At 40.6% G+C, this 22404-nt stretch overlaps 1 protein-coding gene across 1 annotated transcript in view; it reads right to left on the reverse strand.

Annotated features, from left to right (window-relative positions):
- Positions 1–22404, reverse strand: part of PRKCH (protein kinase C eta) — a 168775-nt gene that overhangs the window by 89648 nt on the left and 56723 nt on the right. The window contains exons 3-7 of the mRNA XM_073349907.1: positions 8429–8579; positions 7330–7364; positions 5981–6069; positions 3039–3168; positions 1724–1851 (exon numbers count right to left, since the gene is read on the reverse strand). Coding sequence (XP_073206008.1) covers positions 1724–1851; positions 3039–3168; positions 5981–6069; positions 7330–7364; positions 8429–8579 — 533 coding nt within the window. The remainder of the gene's footprint in view (positions 1–1723; positions 1852–3038; positions 3169–5980; positions 6070–7329; positions 7365–8428; positions 8580–22404) is intronic.

Consider the following 22404-nt stretch of genomic DNA (forward strand, 5'->3'; position numbering starts at 1 on the left):
CAAAGGCGCTCCAGTTCACTTAGGAGTCATTTCGTCAGCCTTGATTCTTCATCAAGTGTAAGCTCAGAGTCTTGAAGTAAACTCCTTAAGATGCCAATGGCTTGTAGAGCTTTAAACCAGAAAGTAGCCAGTAAAACAAATTTGAAAGAGTTTAACCATTTAGACAAACATTCCACTTCGCTGCATAAGTCCACGGGCAAATCAAATTCTTCCTTCAGTTTCACCAAAGGTTGTAGAATTTCCCCTCTCTAGTGGTTTCACTGCTTCAATTCCTGCACCGGGTTTGCTACATACTATGCAACAAAATGTTTGCAGCTTCCATCGGACAGGACTGGAACAGAATATATCCACTGACAGACTGATCAGGCAGAGAAATGGTTTTGTACCTTTGCTTATTTCTATTGATATACAGACCCTCTTTAATTTTATTCCCGATACGTGAATGACTAACATGTAGAATTGTAACCCACCCTCTTCATAAAATTCCATATGAGTTTTATTTAAGCTAGAGTGCCTTCATCACTTGCCCTTATACAGATCAGTAATAAATAAAGACTCATGCTATTCAAAGACTGACTGTCTCACATGCAGGCTGTGCAGAGAGTACTGCAGCAGGACCTCCTACTTTTATATGGAGTCCGTCACAGCATTGTAAGCCTTTTTTCCATTTTCTGCATTTTCTTGTCTTTGGAATTCATGTAGTATAATTGGGTTGTGCATAGTAGTTGTGCATATTGTTCCTTGGGCTTGGAGGCCCCCTCAAATGTGGGGAGGGCTCAGGGCAAACTCCCTTGTTTTCCCCTCCCCTCATCACCTTGGCCAGCCCTGCTTATTTTCATAAATATTTACAGACATTTTCACTCTTTGTTACATTAAATTTTATAACGGTCTAAATAGATTGCAGAATACTTTAAAATACATGAATATACAGCGCACACTTAGGCCTCAATCCTACAAACTCTTACGCACAATAGGACTAATCAAGTACTTAAAGTTAGGCATCTGTGTACTGTTTGCAGGACTGGGGCATTATACCCCTGGAAAGTTCCCACTGTTATATTGACCTCTCAGCTGAAGGGATAGGGGCTGCTTTCAATATAACTCCAATAAATAATAATATCTAGTTCTTACATAGCACTTCCTATCCATAGATGTCAAAGCACTGTACAAAAAAGGTGACCACCATGACTGCTGTTTTACAGATGGCTAAATTGAGACAGAGGGAGGTGCAGCGACTTGTCCAAGATCAGCCAGAAAAGCAGTAGCAGAACTGGGAATAGAACCTAGGTCTCCTGAGTCCCTGTGTAGTGCTCAATTCACTAGGTAACACTGTCTCTCTATTTGCCAGTGGACATGTCCCTGAATAACACTGACCTTTAAACTAGATTTGGGGCTGGATTCTCCTCTCACTTGTACAACTCAGGCACAGTTCAATGGAGTTTCACTGCTGTAAGTGTGAGAGGGGAATCAGACCCTGGATTTTGCCATATTTTACATTGACCTAACAGGAAGAAACACACATTGAAGCCTCTGCAATACAAGCTTGGAAACTAAACATTCATTTTCCAGATGAGGTGTTTGTTGAATGTCACAGAACAAAAGGCAATTGGTCCAGTGCACCCCGCAATGCCATTCATTCTAACCAAAGCCCTAACCAACTTCTCTTGTGCTTGTACAAACGACACGGCTGTAAACTCTGATAAAGAAAAGAGAAAAGTCTCACCGAATTTGGAGAAATATTTCCTGGCTGCAGGCCCATACATGCCAAGGTTTTGGCCAGTTCTGCTGCATTCACCCCACAGTTGGGTGCCACGTTGGCTTGGCACCTAATATGTACATTCATTTTACACACTGAGGGGGTGAAAAATAAAATCAAATGAACAACTGGAACAATGCTGAGAGAAAGGCTCAGAATGTTACTGCTGAAAAATAACATGGACTAAAGGATTTCACTCCAGAAAATCTACATCACTGCCCTGATCCTGAGCTACAGAAGCCAAAGAGAACAAGGCTATGGACATCAGGTGACAGTACACCAAACATGATGCAACATGGTCAGATGTCCATTTGTGTACATGTATGAGTGTGCTGGGTACAAGGGGTACATACACTACTTTGAAGCTATGCCCACAGGTACAAATTAGCTCCAGGATGCCATGGAACTTAGTGACACACTTCAACAGTGGTTGTCAAAAAAGCTGGATGAATAATTGATGTTTCAGTTTGCTGGGAAAACTGAAAATTTTAAAATTATTATCAGGGGACCAAAAAGTTGAAAAAAAAAATGTTGGGAGTTCCACAAAATATTTCATTTAGTTTTTGAGCTTTTTTAAAGGTGGTTTTTAATTTTTTAAGGTTTTTTTCAACCAAAACTATTCAGCTAATTTGAGACAAAATTGCAAAATGTTTTGGTCAATTTGAATCTGCATTTTTTTAGCAAAAAAAATTTGACGAAATTTTTTTGCCCAATTCTAGTTTACAACTCTCTAATTTCACATCCATATCATTCAACAGAAAACTCACACAGACAGAGAACATTGGGGGAGGTGAAGGCAGATGGAGATAGAGCACTGGTTACTTAAAAGGCTTGATAATAATAGTCATCAAACAAAAACTAAATGCTGGAAAAGCCTTTTCAGTCAATTAACCATGTGACAAAGAGCCATGTTAATCAACAAACACTGATGACTTTTCCCCTGTTAATGTTTTTTTCCCGCTACCTTGTTAGTATTCACTGCTTAAGCAAAGGCTCTCAGGTACATAGAAAGAGCAATGCTAGAAGTAGCAATATCCATGAGTAGTTTCAGCTATGTGAGTGAAAGAAAATTGGACAAACAGTGCAAATTAGAATCCACTCTGCAGCCTGGAAAAACAAGAGCTATAAATCACTTTTGTATCCACGGACTAGAGAGGAGTGTAATATTCTTTCAACAGTTTAAGCTAAAATATACAGGAAATTGTTCCTCAGTTCTTTGATTTTCCACACATCCATAGAAGTTTTCCTAAGAAAGCCTGAAGAAAGAATAAGGCTGGCTTACTTTTACACTGTAGCCCTTGCCGCATTATCCCCCACAGCAAAGAACCACAATGATCGCAGAAGGTTGGTACTTTGTAGTTGTGGATCCTAAACTTGTGAGGAATGTTGATTCCAAATCTTTGTTCCAAAACCTGAGAAAGAATCAAAAAGACACACAGGGTAGAAAACTCCGTGTGTGTGTGTGTATATATATATGAATACACAGATATACAAGATAATTTTATTAATAAAAAGTACATTAATGTAAGAGCAGGGGGTTGGACTAGATGAGCTCCTGAGGTCTCTTCCAACCCTAATTTTCTATGATTAGGAACAACTGCAGAATTATTTTAAAAAATCCCAGTTCTGAAAGTGTCATCTTTGTTCTCCACTGCATTGTAATTTACTGAATGAGAATGCTGTAATGTATTGACTGAGCTCTAATCAGCAATCAACCTGCTCTGGCAGATTTTTTGACATGCCTTGTAAGTAGAACAAAGTAGATTTTACAAAGGATTCATTAGCTAATTTCAAATTCTGACAATGAACTTGGAATTATTAAAACTAGATGGGACTTCTATTTGCCTCATCACAAATCTATCTCAAGCCATTTAAGTACTGAATACAAATTATTGCTAACTATAGGAGTTTGTTACTAACTAATCAGCATTAAAATGTTTAACTTATGCATCACATGCAAAAATAAAATTCTTTAAAATGCTGACTCTCTCTATCATTTTTAGTACATGGCAACAGTTTTCCCAGGCCTTCCAAAATTCCTCATCTCTTTTTTACCACTTCTTATCAATGTTTATTTCCATTTTGGACACTGATTCATCTCCACTTCTCCCCCACCCCTCTCCCACACACACATCTGGGGTTATCCCTCTTTTCCAGTGTGAACTATTTAGATCACAAATGCAGAATCAGAAAACTTCAGAAAACGTTACACATGTTGAACAAATGGATCCTGTTTTATTTTGTGCCTCAACATTTCGGCCCTGGCAGATTGAAAGGTGAATCCATTATCTTAAGTAATTAAAAATATAGGTGCTAATGGAACAACAAGTTTCAAGTCAATTATACCTCTTGAACTTTCTCTCTCTCTTTTTTAAAAAAAAGATTAGGTCTTTTTTTCATTGAAGTGATTAATTGCCATCTTGAGAGAGTCGGTATTTGACTGACATTTTAGGATTGGTAAGAAGACATTAAAGTTTAGTTCAACAGTTCTGGTAAGAAATAGTGAACAACGGCATCTGTTCGCATGTTCTGGAAAGAACATTATTGGTTACAATACACCTTTTGTGGTGTAGATTTACTCCATGACTAGTAATATTCCTCATGGATCTTGGTCCTGGATGGATACTATAGAAACACAGGACATAGGATGGGAAGTGATCATCTGGGTCAGAGTCCAGCCGCCTGCTCTCGCAGGCAACCCTGTCATATAATCCCATTCATAAATTTATCAAGCTCCGCCTTAAAATTAGTTAGGTTGTTTGTCTTCACTACTCCTATTCCGAGGATTGTTCCAGAGCCTCCCTCCTCTGATGGTTTGGAACCTTTTCCTAGTTTCCAGCCTAACTTTATTCATGGACAGTTTATACCCATTTGTTCTTGTCCCAACATTGTCCTTTAGGTGAAACAGCTCTTCTCTCTCCCTGGTGTTTACTCCCTGATGTCTTTATAAAGCGCAATCATATCCCTTCTCAGGCTTCATGTTGCTAGGTTAAACATACCAAGCTATTTTATTCTTCTCTTCTAAGAAAGGGTCTATAATTCCCCTGATTACCCTAGCAGCCCTTCTCTGAATTTCTGGTTTTATCATGGACTGGGACATGGGTAGTCTGAACCAGTGGTGAGGGCCCAGGCATGGCCTAGTGGGTAGAGCTGAAGCTCTTCCTAGTGGTTGGAGCCAGGAACAGGAACCAGGAGTCAGAGCCAGGAGATGAACAAGGGTACAGGGCTGGCAGACTGGAACTGGACAGGAACAACGCATGAACAGGTCTGGAATGAGGCTGGAAACAAGCAGGTGATCGCAGCTGTGGGGGTAAATGTTCAGCAGCATGCAACCTGCTGCTGAGTTTAAATGCAGACGTGTAGGCTCCTCACAGCCAATCAGGAGGCCAGCCAATCAGGTGATGCTGCCACAACCCAACTAGGCTCATGAATCAACCTGAGAGCTGAGCCAGCCAACACCAGGCTCAGCTGAGGGAAATCGGGCCCAGAGTTCTTAACAGTTTTGAATTAATCCTTCTTGAACATGGGTAACCAGAATTGTACCTAGTATTCCAGATGAAGTCTTACCAGCACTTTGTACAATGGCAGAAATACTTCCCAATTTCTAGAGGAAATACCTCACCTGATACCTCCTAAATATTATCAAGCTCTAGGAATGAGCCATACAATTCACCAAACAGTCACATCCTTACCTAAAAGTGTGCCAAACAGAGCAAAAGCTATGGAAGAAGGAAGAATTAATAATAATAATAAAAGATCAAGAGGTGATTTGATTATGGTGTACAAGTACTTTCTTCAGGGGGAAAACAGCTACTAAGGGGCTCTTTAAGGTGTAACAAGGAGTCCAAGCCAGAGAAATTCAAACTAGAAATAAGACAATTATTTAAAAGTGAGGGTGATTAATCATTGGAACAAACTGCCAAGGGGAGTGGTAGATTCTCCAGCTCTGGAAGTCTTCAGATCAAGACTGGATGCAAACACAACAGGCTTTAGTCAAACACAAATTATTGGGCTCAATAGAGGATGAAATTCTATGGCCTCTGTTATGCAACAGGTTATACCATATGATCTAAATGGTCACTTCTGGCCTTAAAATCTATGAATCTGTGAATGGAGATAAGAAGCCAAAGAAGGATAAATTCCACTATTTTGCAACCACTACCACCCACATAAACCTGAAGATTCAGGAAGTCTTACGATCCAAGTAACCAACTGTGACTTTACCTTGGTGTCTGTCTTGTCAATATTGTTTTGGCACGTGCAGGCTGTAACAATTAGATGATGGCAACGCTTGTGTACAACACAGGTGCATACTAGGAAACAAAAGAAGCATATTGAACTTTATCAAAAAAGACTTAAAATGTATAAAACAATAAACTGGGCTCTCCTAGATTCCATGTAAATCATCAGCAGATAATGGAACAATAGGAGAAACGTACATCCTGGCTGAGATTTTCAAAGCCACCTAAAGGATTTGGATATCCAGTTTCCATTAATTTTAACAGAAATTGGAGCCCAAATCCTCTAAGAAGCTTAGAAAATCTCAGCCCATATAAATATCGGGAGATACATGCAGAAATGTCAGTGCAATCCAAACATGACTAACAATGAACTAAATCAATATGACCACCGAAATCTTCCAATGAAGAATATTACAGGTGATGCAAACAAAGGCCATAGAGGACATTGATTTGATAAATTTCAGACCCCAGACAAAGTCCAAGGCAGTGCCTCCAAGAAGGGATATTTGTGAGGCCAAATGTAACTCACTGGTGAGTGTGTGTCTAGAGATCCCCCCATAGCCTTACGCTTGCTTGCACTCGCAAGGGCCTATCAGTAAATGAACCCTTTCTTTTTGTTGAGCTTAGGCAGGAGACATTTGGTTTATCTGCAGTTCAGGTCCATGTGAACGCACTGGTGTCCCAGCACACCTCGTAAGAGCCAAGCTTCATTATTAGACTTACTGAAAGACCATTCCTGCAGGAAGCCAACTTAGAGGGCACAGGGAAAGGGAGAGGCCAAGACAAACTGATGAGAATTCATTAAACAGAAAAAAATACTGTAAAAATCAATACAGCATATTACTTTGCATTAGGCAAAAATAGTAGGTCAAACCACAAAGTTTCCTTTTGAAGTAATTTCTCTAATGTCAATTGGTTTTAATTGCATTGTTAAAGGAATTATTGCAGGGAAAAGCCATCCACCCAGGGGCCTGGAGACTGCATGCCTAATGAAGGCTGGGCACTATGTTGACGTGACACAGGTCCCAAACTGACAATAAGCTACGAGGAGCTCCACTGACTTCAGTGGGGCTCAGTGAAGTGGCAGGAGTCCACCCCCATGGAGCACAGGATTGGGGCCATAGCATGATAATGTTTCTGCGTGCATATGTATGAGCATACTCTCATGCAGCCAGCCTGATAGCTGCTAATTCACACCTTCTTGGTTGGCTCAAAGAGCAGAATGAATAGCGACTTCAGAGAAAAGAGCTGGCAGGATGGCCCTGCTGGAAGAAGATGCATCTCAGTGTTGGAATATTCAATAATATATGGTATATGGATATAACACTTTACCTTGGCACTGGTATCCCTGCTTCCCAAATACTCCCCTGTTCAAAACAAAACAAAACATGGAACGTGATTCACAATCACAAACCAAAACAGTTTGGCAGTAGTCTCATGAGGGCAGAACTGAAAGGCAATGAAGCCCAAGCATTCTGTTTTCCAAAGCAAACAGCCAGTGGTGACAAGAAGACAGTGAGCTGGCTGAGATTCAGTGCATGTAACAAAGGGACAAGGAAGGCTTTGGCTCACAGGGTAGGCTGACAAAATGCATCTTTCTTTCCAAATTAAATCTCTCACTGTATTTCCTTAAGTACTTCACCTACATTACTCTAAACAAAACAATTATTATTTGGACCAGATTACACGAGCTCCATAATTACCTCTGAAGGCCTCATGTTCCATATGGAACGGAGAGACATAACAGAGTGGGAGATAATTACCTCTCCCTCTACCCACGCTCTTCTCAACCATTTCAGTTAAATGGATTGTTACCCCCTAATCTTTCTACCCATATTAGTTCCACATCTATTAACCTGCTCTTTATGCCTTGAATGGTTTTTGTCTCCTCATCCACCCAGCGCTCTCTCTCTCTTCCTTCAAACCCACTTCTGCAAACAGCCATTCCTGCTTTCTTCTCACCATCAGTAATTCACTCAGCATCAACTGAACTGCTGTCCAGGGTCTCGTACAACCATTAGTCTTGTCTAACTCAGGCTGTAAGATCTGTTTCTCAATCAACATTTGTAAAGCACCATGTAACTAATTCAGTATTGATTGCTGCATGGGGGTATACCTGCTAGACAGAGTGTAAAGGTACGGTTATGGGCTTGTCTACATGGTCACTTAGCACATGGTAAGCTGGGGTGTAAATCTACAAAGCACCAGCTTGCTGTGTACTAACTCACAGCATGGACCCTGCTACTATGCACTAAAAGTTCTGTGGTGCACTTTGACCTACTGCTGCAGTAGTGGGGTTCACATGGCAACTTAAGTGTGCAGCAGACTAGTGAGATGTACAATCACGACCTAGGATGACATGTGCTCACCATGTGCACAAACCCACAGTGGAAGGAAAGGCCCAGGTTGTTGTTTTTTAAGTCATTCTTACCAGATAAACTCCTTGCAGTGGGAGCAGTACGTTGGTTGTCGCAAATATGTAGCCATAAATTTGTGCCCGTTGACTTGATGTACTCTTCTTCGCATAGCCCTCTGGCGTTTCCGAGTAAAATTTTTAAAAATTCTCTCTCTCTGGAGGGTTCCTATACAGAAAAAAAAAATACAACGTAAAAATTAATTTATGATTATCTATAGAACAGGGAGAATAATTATTAGTTTATATAATGCTTTTGACCATATATCTCGGAGCGCTTTACAAGGTTATCAATCATAATAACCCCAATTTAAAGACAGGGAAATTACAGAGAGAAATTATTTGGGCCAGATCACAGAACAAGACAATGGCAAAGAGAGGAACTGAACCCACATCTCCAGAGTGTCAGTCCAGTGTCCTATCCACTAGATCATAATTTTCACTTGCTCGATGAATGCTATTTACCTCACCTTTGGTGCTCTCATGCTATATCTAAGCATCACCCTTTGGGGGATTTTTTCCTTTAAGTATTAAACAAAACGTAAAGGCCTGATCAGTGGTTTTAGGGGACTCAATTTTTTGGTGCCCACCTGGCGGCCTCTTAAAGGAGCCTGCTTTATCAGAGTTGTGGCATTTAGCACTTTCTGAAAATAAGGCCCCTTTAAGTTCTCTCACTTTGTGCGCACAAACTGAATTACTCCAAATCACTACTCAATTAAAAAATGTAGGACTAATTTAGCCATATAAAAACATCTTCCCGCAAAGCTAAAGTTATGCAAAACATGCACTGACTCATTTCTAAAGCACAGAAATGCTGTCTATATCAATAAAGCCATTCACAGATATTAACGGATATCTAACATAAAATCATAGTGGTCTTGCATTTTCCTATATACAGAGCACTTTTAATCTAGAACGACCCCAGCACTGACCAGGTTTGACCTTGCGTAGCTTCTCAGATCAAAGGCAGTAGACATTTGCATCAGATAAGACATGAATATTGCAAGGAACAGGCCAGTCTAGGTGTACTGCTGCCCTCTACTGGATGGAATCAGAGCTGATCAACCGTGTATTGTGCTACACTTACTGTAGAATGCTAATGGAGAGTCTCCTCTAGTGAAAGTGCTCAGGGCCCAGGCCTTGGGATAGGAGATTAAAGGTTCTATTCAAGTTGGTGTCAGGAAGTTCTGCATGCCATGGTGTTCAGCATAGTGACAACTCAGGAGACTGTCGAGCTGCAGACTCATTCGCCTATTAGCTTATGATCGACACCACTTCCCCTAATCATATCTGAAAGTGTACCTACTAGTACCAGAGGTGATGCGTCGGGGTGGGGCACATGGGGTCACATGCCCTACTCCTCTCCCTCACCCCCCAATTTGCTGCTTGACTTATATTGAGCATGCTCAGTAATGGCTGCTGAAGCCGCTACCCTCACTCTTCCCCCCACACTATCGGCATGTATGGGTCATCTCTGGCTACTAGTGTAATAACCACCACATTTACCTCCTAAGAATGGCCTGACAGAATGTACCCATGTCCACACCCTACATGCTACTGTTATAATCTTTGTACAAGGTATATCTTGTAAGGTATCATTAGAAAATTCATAATTCGCTGGTCAATATTGTCCTGATAAAATGTGTGTGGCAACATTGTATGTGCGGTTATAAGATTTCCCCATATGATGTTAACGATAAGTTTCAAACATGTGGCAAACAGGTCTGTCCGCACGTAAGTAGTAAACACGGTTATCAAGCAGGAAGGGAGACAAAGGAAGCTAAAACAGGTGGCAAAACCAGCAGGAAACATCCTTACATATAGATACTCTATCTCCTGAATCTCAGCTAGAAATGTTTTCCAAGTGGGGGACTGACACTATAAAAAGGAAGAACAACCAACCCCAGGCACCCTATCCTCTCTCTCTCTTCCTCCCTCCATCAATTCACTGCTTGAGAAGGGACAAAGGGAGCAGCCATTGAACAGAAAAGGGTTCCTGGCCTAAGAAGTCGGGCCAGTCAGACTGTTGAGAGCATGTGGTGAGAAAACTTTGCTTTGAACTTAACATTGTTTGTCAACTTAGGCCTTACTTGTGTTTTATCTTTATTTTTCTTGTAACCGTTTCTGACTTTTATGCCTCATTACTTGGATACACTTAAAATCTCTCTCTTTGTAGTTAATAAACTTGTTTTACTGTTTTATCTAATCCATTGTGTCTGAACTGAAGTGTGTGAAGAACTATTTGAAATAATAAACTGGCATATTATTATCTTGAAGAAATAAAGGACCTAACACACTTGTATCATCCAGACAAGGGTGGGCAGTACAGGACATATACTTCTGGGGGAAATCTAAGACTGGGAGTGAGTTGGGGTCACTCTGTACTATAAGCAAGGCTGGTAAGAGCCAAAGCACGGCTGGCTGGCTGCAGCGCTCACAGACACAGAGCTGGGAGTGACTTGCATGCTGGAGACCTTTTGTGATCCAGGAGGGAGGCTACAACAGCAAAGCAGTGTGAAGGGCACTCCAGGTTAGAGGGCAGGGGCCACACAGCTCCCCGTTAGTCGGGACTGTATCCTCAGTATGTCACAAATGGGTTGAAAAATTTTCCCATTTTTCAACCAGCTCTGCCCATTAGACATTTTTTTAAACAACAAAAAATGCTGCCAAATTGATCAAGGCTTGAGGGGGGAAAGAGTTAAACATCGTAAGCATATTTCATGGTCCTTTCTGCAGGAACAGAGATAGAGGAAGTCATGCTATCAGTGCGGCAGCCAACCATTTCAAAGGGACGCCAACCATATGATACACTCCAGTCTCTTTGAATTCTTGCTGTATAGCTTAAGAAGGAAAACTATCAGTAAAGCTCAGATTTTTTTCTGCTGGATACTTTAGTCTTTTCTGCACATGCTTCCTTTCACTTGCACAAACTGGAAATTTCATACCTGATGACATAACTAGGACACTGAAGACTGCTTGCCTTTCAAGACAGCGTGAATTTATTTTTAAAATGAAAACACACCATAAATTGGGATCTGCTCATTAAACAAAGCAGGGATGTGGTATGTATGATCGAAGAACTTAAAAAGAAACTTGCTTTCTTTATAGCCAGTCTTCTAGCTAACGTAAAGGATATTGCTCAGAAAGACAACAGGAAATCATCCCAACACATGCTTAACTCCCATTGAAGTCAATGGGGCTTAACACAGGAATTGTTTTACTGAATGGGACCCATGGTCCATCTAATCCAGTATCCTTTCTCCAACAGTGACCAATATCAGATGTTTCAGAGGAAGCTGTAAGTACCCTGCAGCAGGCAGAGACGGGATAATCTGCCTCTGACATTAAGTCTCACTCTGATTTCTAACAACTAGTTTAAGACCTGAAGCACAAGGTTTAACGTCCCTTCCAAATGTTTTGTTATCATTAATCATGGTGACTCTGGATATTCTTGATCTCCATACAAGTCTCCAATTCCCTTTTGAATTCTCCTAAATTCTTGGCCTCAGTGACTTCTTGTGGTAATGAATTCCACAGTTTAATTATACATTGTGTGAAAAAACATTTTTTATAATTTTTTAGTTTGCCATTTTCTAATTTAGTTGATTATACCCTTGTTCTTGTATTAAGAACATGCTTAAGCACTTTCCTCAACCACGGCCAAAAAAAATACCAAAAAAAAACCAAAACAGCAAGGAAAGTATCCTGCATCAGAGTTTCAGCACTGATAATGCACCTCCTCGGCATTGAAGGTGAAATGAAGAGAAAGGACTATAATGTTTGTAAGCGTCCCTGTTTATTCAATGCATAGTAAATGGACTAAAGAATAATTTCAATGTACAGCTTGCTTTCCATCAGTTGTTCCACTGGGAAGCCCAGAAGATCCTGCCCTTCACATTTTGTCACTCATGTCTGCCAGAACTTAAGAGAATGTGTTTTTAATTTATCATGTATATTTCCTATTTTCCTTTTGGCTCTCCTCAGGGATCTGCACAGAGAAAATGCTCCCCTGTGCCATCCCAATTTCTAAGCATCCGATGTGTAACGACAAGCAATCAAGTTCTTTGCAAAAAGAAACAACTATTGAGAAGTCAGACTCATTAATCTCACTTAGGGGGATTCAGCTGTGCATTCATGAGCTTTGCCTCATTATTTTAGAGAGGCTGAGCTTTGGAATCATCTATCTAAGTCAGGCAAGTTAAGCTCTTCTTTGTTTTCTTAAAAAACATCATCCCACTTGCTGGTGCTAAAGTTTCAACACCTACTCACTGCATCGACTATATTTTCAAAGCATTTCATGGGTGTGATTAAATCCTGCATAGCGTTTTGATGCTTTGAACAGTTCTTCAGACCCCACTAAGGGGCTTTTCTGTGGTTATCAGTTCATAACTGCTTTGGCTCAGAACCAGTACACTCGTGAATCTATGTGTTATTCCTTTATGCCATTTGGGGGCTTTGATCCTGGAAACAGGTAATTTGTAGACAAAGGTCCCCCTGCCAGGGCGACCCTACTCAGGTCTGGAGGTGGTCATTTTATTCCCCTCCTCCCAAGTATTTCCTAGGAAACCCACTCAACAAACAGTTCGTTCTTGTCTTAGCCCACTGTTTAACAGAGTCCTCTGAAGCTCATAATGGTTCCCTAGGTTTACAGGAGTCATGTCTTCTCGATAAGTTGCATACAATCCCACCATAACACAAACATTTGCATTTTTAATACAAGCTCCTCAGATACTTACTTCCATAAGTTTTGTCCAAGATATTGAAGAAATTGCCATACTTGTTACACTCAGCAACTCTTAAATCTGGCCCAAATTTATTATAAAAATGTTTGAATACACTAATTTTCCCTTCCAGTTCAAAGTACCTCCTTCCCCACAACCAACTTCCATCAAGATGGCAAAATCCCAGCAAATAACCACTGTTTCCACCGATGTAGTCATAACTCACGAAAGCTCATGCTCAAATAAATTGGTTAGTCTCTAAGGTGCCACAAGTACTCCTTTTCTTTTTGCGAATACAGACTAACACGGCTGTTACTCTGAAACCTTCCAGAGACTGTACATGGAACAAATAAGAGAGCATAAGAGCCATTCTTGTTTGACACAGGGGGCTGATGTAGTAGCCCCACTTGTCTATAATTTTTAATATCACAAATGAAAAGTAATTTATAGTACTATCTATAAAAACTCACATTGAATTCTGGCCAGTTTCCCATAGAACCTCTCCTCCCGTACTCTCCCGCTTCCCCATTTTACAACAACATTTTACAAAACAAAAAAAAAAGTCACGATTTGAAAAACTCCAGATTACTTTAGTACTTATAAACTTTTAAAACCCTCCAAACTCTGGTAATGTAACTAGCAGTATGGTCCAAATTCTGCTATCATATACATGCAAGCAGCTCCCCAATGAAGTCAAAGGGAGTGGCCCATACTGTGCTGATGGCTAAATTCAGCCCTCTATAACAACAGGGTGCTTACTGTGCTTGGTTATTTGTAACACTAACTACAGAGATGAATACTGAGGAGTCTCTTCCCCTTTCCCTCTCTCCAGACATACCCAGCACACATTCACATCAGTGGAAATTATGCATGCTGAGGAGCAGAGAATAAATAAACCACTAAGTCATTTGAGGACATTTGTATGTAATGGCATGCTATTCACCCTATCAGCAGTGTAATTATACTGCAGTACCCGCCATATTAGATTAAGTGATTCCAAAATTATTTGCAATGGAGATTCTTTTATTCTTTCCACTGCATACATTTTTAGGTGAATAAACTCTGAGTCAAGAAAGTTCCATAGCTATAAAATAGAGATCATTCACCCACCCGCAATAAAGCTCATATGCGCATTTGTATTTTTATTCCAACAAAATCATTTATTCATACTGTTCAGAATGTTACTACATATTGCTCCCTCTACCCAATGTTCTTTGCTAGGGTTCAACTCCCCCTCTTAATAAAACATGAAAACTTAATTAATTCTGTCTCTGCTGAAAAGGCAAATGAGTGAGTTCACTGATCAGCATTTGCAGAATTTATTTTCTTACTCAGTGTTTGCTTCAGTTCAGTCCTTATCTGGATTTTAAAACTGCACCAATAAAAAAAAAGCCTACAGAGCCAGTTGTTCTAAGTGTTATGCTGCATAATCATTTGCTTCAAAGGAGATGTGGGATGAAATAGACAGACTGCCAGATCTCATTGACCAGAAATTAATCTCACTGTTACTGTACCTACTGGTATTACTATGCTGGTTTTACAAATATAGGGACAACTGGACACACAAAAATTCCATCAGCGTTATATTGTTCTTCCCCTCACACTCACTCAGCTGAATTCTAAACTAAACAAAAAATAAGAGAATTTGATCAAGTAAATAGTCTTAAATAATAATGCCAGTGGAATCAAATTTAGTCCCAGGATAAGATTCTCCTCCTGCTAGATAAACACGGAGGCAATTATTGAAAATAAACAGAGGCAAAACCAAGATGTTTAATAGGAAAACACTGATCCTGTGACAAAACTTTCCTACAAAGACTTAATATCTTTTAAACCAAAAGAGTGCTGCAGATATAATCCTTCAGTTCGATGAACACAAAGGGCTGAAGACCCATTAGTTAAGACATTATAAACCCAACATAGCAATGGAGAAGGCACAATTCTACACTGACAGGAGGATGTGAAAGATATGATTTAAAATAAAAGGAGGACTTGTGGCACCTTAGAGACTAACAAATTTATTTGAGCAAAAGCTTATGCTCAAATAAATTTGTTAGTCTCTTAGGTGCCACAAGTCCTCCTTTTCTTTTTGCGGATACAGACTAACACGGCTTCTACTCTGAAACATGATCTAAAATGTCACTACCATTGCTGATTGATCTGATTCTATGATTATTACTGCTGGGGAGTGAAAGTTTCTCATTTCATGACTAGTGTAACGTTGCACTCTGGATTAGCTGACTCGAGAATGCTTCTATCTTTATGATTCAGGGTCTTTTTAAATACTCAACGTTATACATTTTATGAATAAACTGGTTTCAGATTAACGGAAGCTAAAAGTTAATTTTTTTAACAAACAATAATAAGGTTACACTTATGACACTAAGATGACACGAAGCTGGGGGACAGGTAGATACACTGGAGGATAGAGATAGGGTCCAGAGTGACCTAGACAAATTGGAGAACTGGGCCAAAAGAAATCTGATGAGGTTCAACAAGGACAAGTGCAGAGTCCTGCACTTATGAAGGAAAAATACCATATACCGCTACAGGCTGGGGACTGACTGGCTAAGCAGCAATTCTGCAGAAAAGGACCTGGGGATTACGAGAAGTGGACGAGAAGCTGGATATGAGTCAGCAGTGTGCCCTTGTTGCCAAGGCCAACGGCGTATTGGGCTGTGTTAGTAGGAGCATTGCCAGCAGATCAAGGGAAGTGATTATTCCCCTCTATTTGGCACTGGTGAGGCCTCACCTGGAGTATTGCATCCAGTTTTGGTCCCCCCATTACAGAAGGGTTGTGGACAAATTGGAGAGAGTCAAGTGGAGGGTAACGAAAATGATTAGGGGGCTGGGGCACATGACTTACGAGGAGAGGCTGAGGGAACTGGGCTTGTTTAGTCTGCAGAAGAGAAGAGTAAGGGGGGATTTGATAGCAGCCTTCAACTACCTGAAGGGGGGTTCGAAAGAGGATGGAGCTCAGTTGTTCTCAGTGGTGGCAGATGACAAAACAAGAAGCAATAGTCTCAAGTTGCAGAGGGGGAGGTCTATGTTGGATATTAGGAAACACTATTTCACTAGGAGGGTGGTGAAGCACTGGGATGGGTTACCTAGGGAGGTGATGGAATCTCCATCCTTAGAGGTTTTTAAGGCCCAGCTTGACAAAGCCCTGGCTGGGATGATTTCATTGATGTTGGTCCTGCTTTGAGCAGGGGGTTGGACTAGATGACCTCCTGAGGTCTCTTCCATCCCTAATGTTCTAAGATTCTAAGGTTTGGAGAGTCAAAAATTGAATTTGCTGACAGTTTCCACTTGGTACACTATCACACTTTAGATCACATTTTTGCTACGTCAGAACCAAAGGATTTTTATCTGATGTTTAACAAATTCAAAAAAGAAGATCACCTTTTTCTTTTCATTTGAAGCTTTTTTATACCCAGAGCTTAAACCCTGCTGAGTTCACCCCATTGCTATTTTCCAATGTATATATTTAGTGCTGCCAAAATAAATTCATTCCAGTAATTACATTTGCTTGTAATCTTCAATTACTGCTTATGTTTAATCTTCTCTACTACCTACTTTTGGCACCTAGTAACAGGGAAGGACAGGAAATGGGTGATTTCCATGGGTGATCCTACCTGCAACAAAATTTAATAGCAACAGAGCAGATATTTTAAAGCATCTTATGTTTATGCCATAATTGTTCACTAAAGAAAGACTCTCAGATTCACCTGACAAGTGCAAGCAAGTCTCTCATAAGGGAAGAGCTAAAGGTTTCCAACCAATTAGGCTTCCATTTCTGCTTCAAAAAACACCTCTTGAACACTAACCTGTCTGCATCCTAAATTTGGCAGTGCTCATGTTTTGTCAATCATGAAAATTATGGTATGTTTACCCCGTTTTCTATCTGACCTGTCCATTTCTTTCAACCTTCCACTTCCTAGAGATGTTCAATGTTGAGTGTTAAAAGATAGAAAGAAATAGTTAGTTAGTTCTCTTGAGTAGACGGGAATGTGGTGTGACAGATATTGCAGCCCCGGGGAGTATCTTTGGGGATCACTATATTAAATTTATGAATGGTTTATATATGATTGTGCTCTACTCCATGTGTTCTGTTCTACCACAGCTCCTCCAGGAACTAAAAAACAGTGCGGGGGGGTTGGGGGAGGGGGTGATTAAGGCGAGTCACCAAGACTAAACAACTCTAGAGAGATACCACCCCATGGAGAGGTTTGCATAAACTGGTTCAAACTGAGTTCCCAGAAACTCACATGAACAAACGGCTTGGTTTAAGAAGGCTGAGTTTGAACGGACACAGGGCCTTCTTTGTGAGCCAGCAAATGAACATGAACTTTATGGCCTCCTTGGACCAATCTACAGAAGGGCTGGTAAGACTTCGGCCTACTAGGGCCTCATAGAACTAATGGGTGTTTCATGGTATGTTTAATGTGAATTTAAAATCGGGGGAGGAGGAGAGTGTTAAATATTTTTCTCTGTAACGCTTTTACCTTAAGAATAAATGTGCTTGCTTAGAACTGTGTGGTAACTTGTAACTCTTGGTAATACACTGTTCATAGCCCTGGAAGAGAAAGACTGGCTTGCTGGGGATATTGCAGTGTACAGCAGGGAGCAGTGCAGCCTTAAAACCTTGTCTGGAGGAATGAGCACAAGGGATGAAATTCTGACTCCAGTGAAGTGAATGGGGGCTTTGCCATTGACTTCAGTGGAGTCAGTATTTCACCCAAGGTTAGGAGTCACATCCATAGCTCTAATCCATGCTCTGTCACTAACTCATTGTGCAGTTTAGGGCAAGTCATAGTTCCTTTCCATCTCAGTTTACCCATCTACAAAATGAGGACTAAACACATTCTCACCTACCTCACAAAGGAGTTTTGAGGATTAATTTGTTAATATTTGTACAGTGCTTTGAACACAGAAAGCATGATATAACCACTATGTCATATAGAATACTAATACTTAGGAAAAGAAAAATCACAGAAGCATCAGCCTCTTAGTAAACCATTTGCAGCTCACTTGTCCGTTGTAAAGAATTATTACCAGCTGTGGAAATTCACTAAATAAGGCAATCCATTCATGATCAGCGTATGAGCACAAGAACAAGCAGAACTCTACACACAAGGCAAGGCATTCAGCCTCCTTGAATTTCCTCTTTCCTCTGTTAAAGAAAGCAGACTAGCTGCACTTCATTTCTATTTATATATTTTTGCCACATGAGGGAAAGAAGTTAATTTATGAGTAATGCCATCTAAGCCTCACCCTCAGACAAGTGGTAGGATGCAGGCTGAACTACTGGTAGTACTTGAATATGACAACAGTCACACATGATAACAGGAACTACCTGATTAATTTAGCTGACTGTGCTGTCAGCACCAGGCTGTAACACCTACCTTCCCACTGGAAACTTCTCTTCAAAGGTCCAATAATTACTTTACCTTTCGGATTATTATTACTCTTCTCTCAACTGTATTCCTAACACTGTAGGGCCTTGATCCTGTAAGATGCTTAGTACCTTCTAGAAAATGCCGAGTGCCTTCTATTCTACCTAGGTACTGAAAATGGCCTCCATCTCCAGAACATCTGAGTGCCTCCTATCATTAATGTCTTTATCTCACAATGCCCTGTTGAGGAACGGAAGGATTATAATTCTCATTTTAGAGATAGGAAATTAAGGCACAAAGGGAAAGTATTTGCCCAAGGTCACAAAAGTCTGTGATGAAGCTAAGAACTGAACTCTGCTCATTTGTCTCTCACACTGTAGCCTTAACCTTAAGGCCCTCCGATTCAACACCCTGCGGGAGGCACATGCACGGTGCAGGATCAGAGAGGCTGGATGATTTAGACAGCACAGAGAGGACTGGGAATTTGGAGACCTGGGGTCTATTTCCCTGCTGTGTGACCTTTGGCAAATTGCTAAACTTTCTGTGCCTCAATCTGGGATAATGATAGCCACCTTTCCTGGGTAAAGAACTTTGAGTTGTACAGATAAAAAGCATTAGGTACTGTTATTAGTTCCTGAATCAGGAGAGAGTAAACAGCTGATTTCTCTCCTTTCCCCCCCCGAATTAAAATCCTTACCATCTCCTTGTGCTTAGGCAAGAGGACCCCCTACTGTAAAACATCATGTTAGTTCTTCTTGTCTATTCAACTGAAGAGAATTTTTGAGACATAGTTTATTAGGGGCCGAAACCATTTAAATAGATTATTTATTAAAAACAGGTAAATAAAATTAGCAAAGCCACTTTGATGTGTCTGGTGATTTATTCATGTGCCAGAAGCCTCCCTGCTCCACAGATTTCAAAGCTTTCATATATTACATGGCTGGAGATTATAAAGTGTTGGTGGAACGACAACTTTTATAGATGAAGGCTGGCAGTAGCAGGGTGAAATTTTGGGGAATTTACATCCTGTGGAAATGGCAGGGAGATCCTGAACTTCCCCTGATCCCGATGCCTCAGGGCCAGTGTCTTATTGTAGCAACCAGCAAATCACATTTGGTCAGTAGTTCCGTAATAGGGATTGCAATGTGCAGTGCTTATTTAGACCTTGCCTACACAGAAAAGTTTTACTTAAGTCAGTTTTTAAACCAATATAATGAAACTGGTGCAAACCCCTGAGCGGACACACTTCTTTCAGTCTGAAAGTGGCTTATTTTGGTTTATTTTATCAGCTTAAGCTGAATCAAAAAAAGACACCTTTATGCCAAAATAAAAGTGTCCACACAAGGTTTTGCACTGCTTGAACTAATTCTATCTAAATTCATACTTCATGCTAAACTGGTGCAGTTTCCTGTGTACACAAGGACTTAACATCCATCTCAAAGATACAGTACGTGGAAAATACTCTTCAAGTTGACAGAGAGTCAATGCAGAAGAGAAAATACATTAGGAATGGTCAGAAAGCCTAAAGAGAGAATCCTGCTTTTTTTAAAAAGGGCAAAATTTATTGATAAACTTAACGATCATCTGAATTTCAATCAACTTTCATCCAAAAGGAGCCAATGTAATTTAGAAATTGTGTGACTAGTGATCATTTTACTTACCACTACAATGCAGCCACCTCTAGTGTGGACCACAGCAGACCTTCTTCACTAGCAGCACTACAGCTTTTAGGAAGGAAAGTAAATTATAACTGAAAGTATAATTGGAATTTAGAAGGGGAGAAATTAAATTAGGAGAGTTGGACTTTGGCCAAGGTAGTTAACAACTTTCCACTTCCACAGTGACGAGTGCCTCAAATATATCTTTCATCTGACAGATAGAAGGGACTGTGCAGCTGTGAAGCTAACACATTGCTGGCACATTCGTTTAGTATTAACTCAGGCCTGGTCTATACCTAAAACTTAGGTGAAACTAGCTACATCACTCGGGGCGTGAAAAATTCACAGCCCTGAAAGACGTAGTTAAGCCGACCTACACCATGGTATAGACACTCCTAGTCTGATGGAAGAATTCTTTTGTCAGCTTAGCTACCGCCTCTCAAAGGATTAACGACAGCAACAGAAAAAACCCTTCCATCACTGGTTTTAGAGTAACAGCCGTGTTAGTCTGTCTTCGCAAAAAGAAAAGGAGGACTTGTGGCACCTTAGAGACTAACCAATTTATTTGAGCATGAGCTTTCGTAAGCTACAGCTCACTTCATCGGATGCATACCGTGGAAACTGCAGCAGACATTATATACACACAGAGATCATGAAACAATACCTCCTCCCACCCCACTGTCCTGCTGGTAATAGCTTATCTAAAGTGATCATCAAGTTGGGCCATTTCCAGCACAAATCCAGGTTTTCTCACCCTCCACCCCCCACACACAAACTCACTCTCCTGCTGGTAATAGCCCATCCAAAGTGACCACTCTCTTCACAATGTGTATGATAATCAAGGTGGGCCATTTCCTGCACAAATCCAGGTTCTCTCACCCCCCACCAAAAACCACACACACAAACTCACTCTCCTGCTGGTAATAGCTTATCCAAAGTGACCACTCTCCCTACAATGTGCATGATAATCAAGGTGGGCCATTTCCAGCACAAATCCAGGTTTTCTCACCCCCCCACCCCCATACACACACAAACTCACTCTCCTGCTCTTCCATCACTGTAATAAGTGTCTATACCACAGGGTACAGTTGCAGTACCATAGCTGTGCCACTGTAGTGTCTGTACTGTAGACATATCCTCAGAGGGATGTCTAACACCCGAGTCATCAACACATTTACCACAAGCCTCAATTGTCCTGGCTGGCCAGTCACCCAATCCTTGAATGGGCCCAACCCTACTTAGCTGACAACATCATAGCCCCAAGTGGTATAGCTACATATATAATCAATGTTAGGTATGTTTGTTCCTTCCTCTTCTGAGATTTCCACATGAGAGCTTGCTAAACATTTCTGTAACTGCAACTGCCCTAAAAGCAGGTCATTAACAAGTTTATTACCTTACACAGACTCCTACATATAAAAGGAGAGAACAACAACACAGACATGTGAATAAGTTAAATATTTCTCCAGAAACTCGTATACCAAACAACTGCTATGGTGAAGACTTTTGGCAAACAGCTGTCGTTTCTCACACTGGGAGACTACCTTCACTTTGGAAATATAGTAATGAGAACTTATCTTCAAGTCTTTAGGCTAGCAGTAGCATTGGCTTGGCTTCATAGGTAGCCCTAAACTGACTAGTAGAGTGAAAGAGCTTACACAATGGCATATACTTTGTCACTGTTCTGCTAATGTAGCTGTAGGCAGCTTTTCAACTCCAAAAGGGCTGATTCCCAAGATGGCTGTATTCCAGGAAGATTGATCAATGTTTGGAAAACGTAACTGCCACAGACAACCCCTGATGCAGCTAACAAATGACTATATCTGGTCAAAATTTTTCAACAGGAAAATTTTCCCACTGAAAAATTCCCACTGTTGAATTGAAAATTTCAAAACAAAACAAGATTGTTATTTGAAAAGAGAAATAAAGTTTTTGATTTGAATCAAAAATAAACAGTGTTTTGTTTCAGATTTTTTAAAAGAAATGCTAACATAAATGCTTCTTGTTTCAGGAACAGGGCTTCCCTCATCATCCCAGACCTGCATGATGATGCGATCCCACCACTCAGTGCTAGTTTCCTGAGCCCACCATGTGCAGCTGTTCCGTGAATGCAAAAAATAATCTAACGTTGCTCCTATCCATATCAGACAGCACGTCAGGCAACTGTGAATCCTGTTGAGTTAAGAACTTCACAATTAACTTCACTACCGTCTGTGATG

Source organism: Lepidochelys kempii, chromosome 6, assembly GCF_965140265.1.
Source record: "Lepidochelys kempii isolate rLepKem1 chromosome 6, rLepKem1.hap2, whole genome shotgun sequence".
NCBI lineage: Eukaryota > Metazoa > Chordata > Testudines > Cheloniidae > Lepidochelys > Lepidochelys kempii.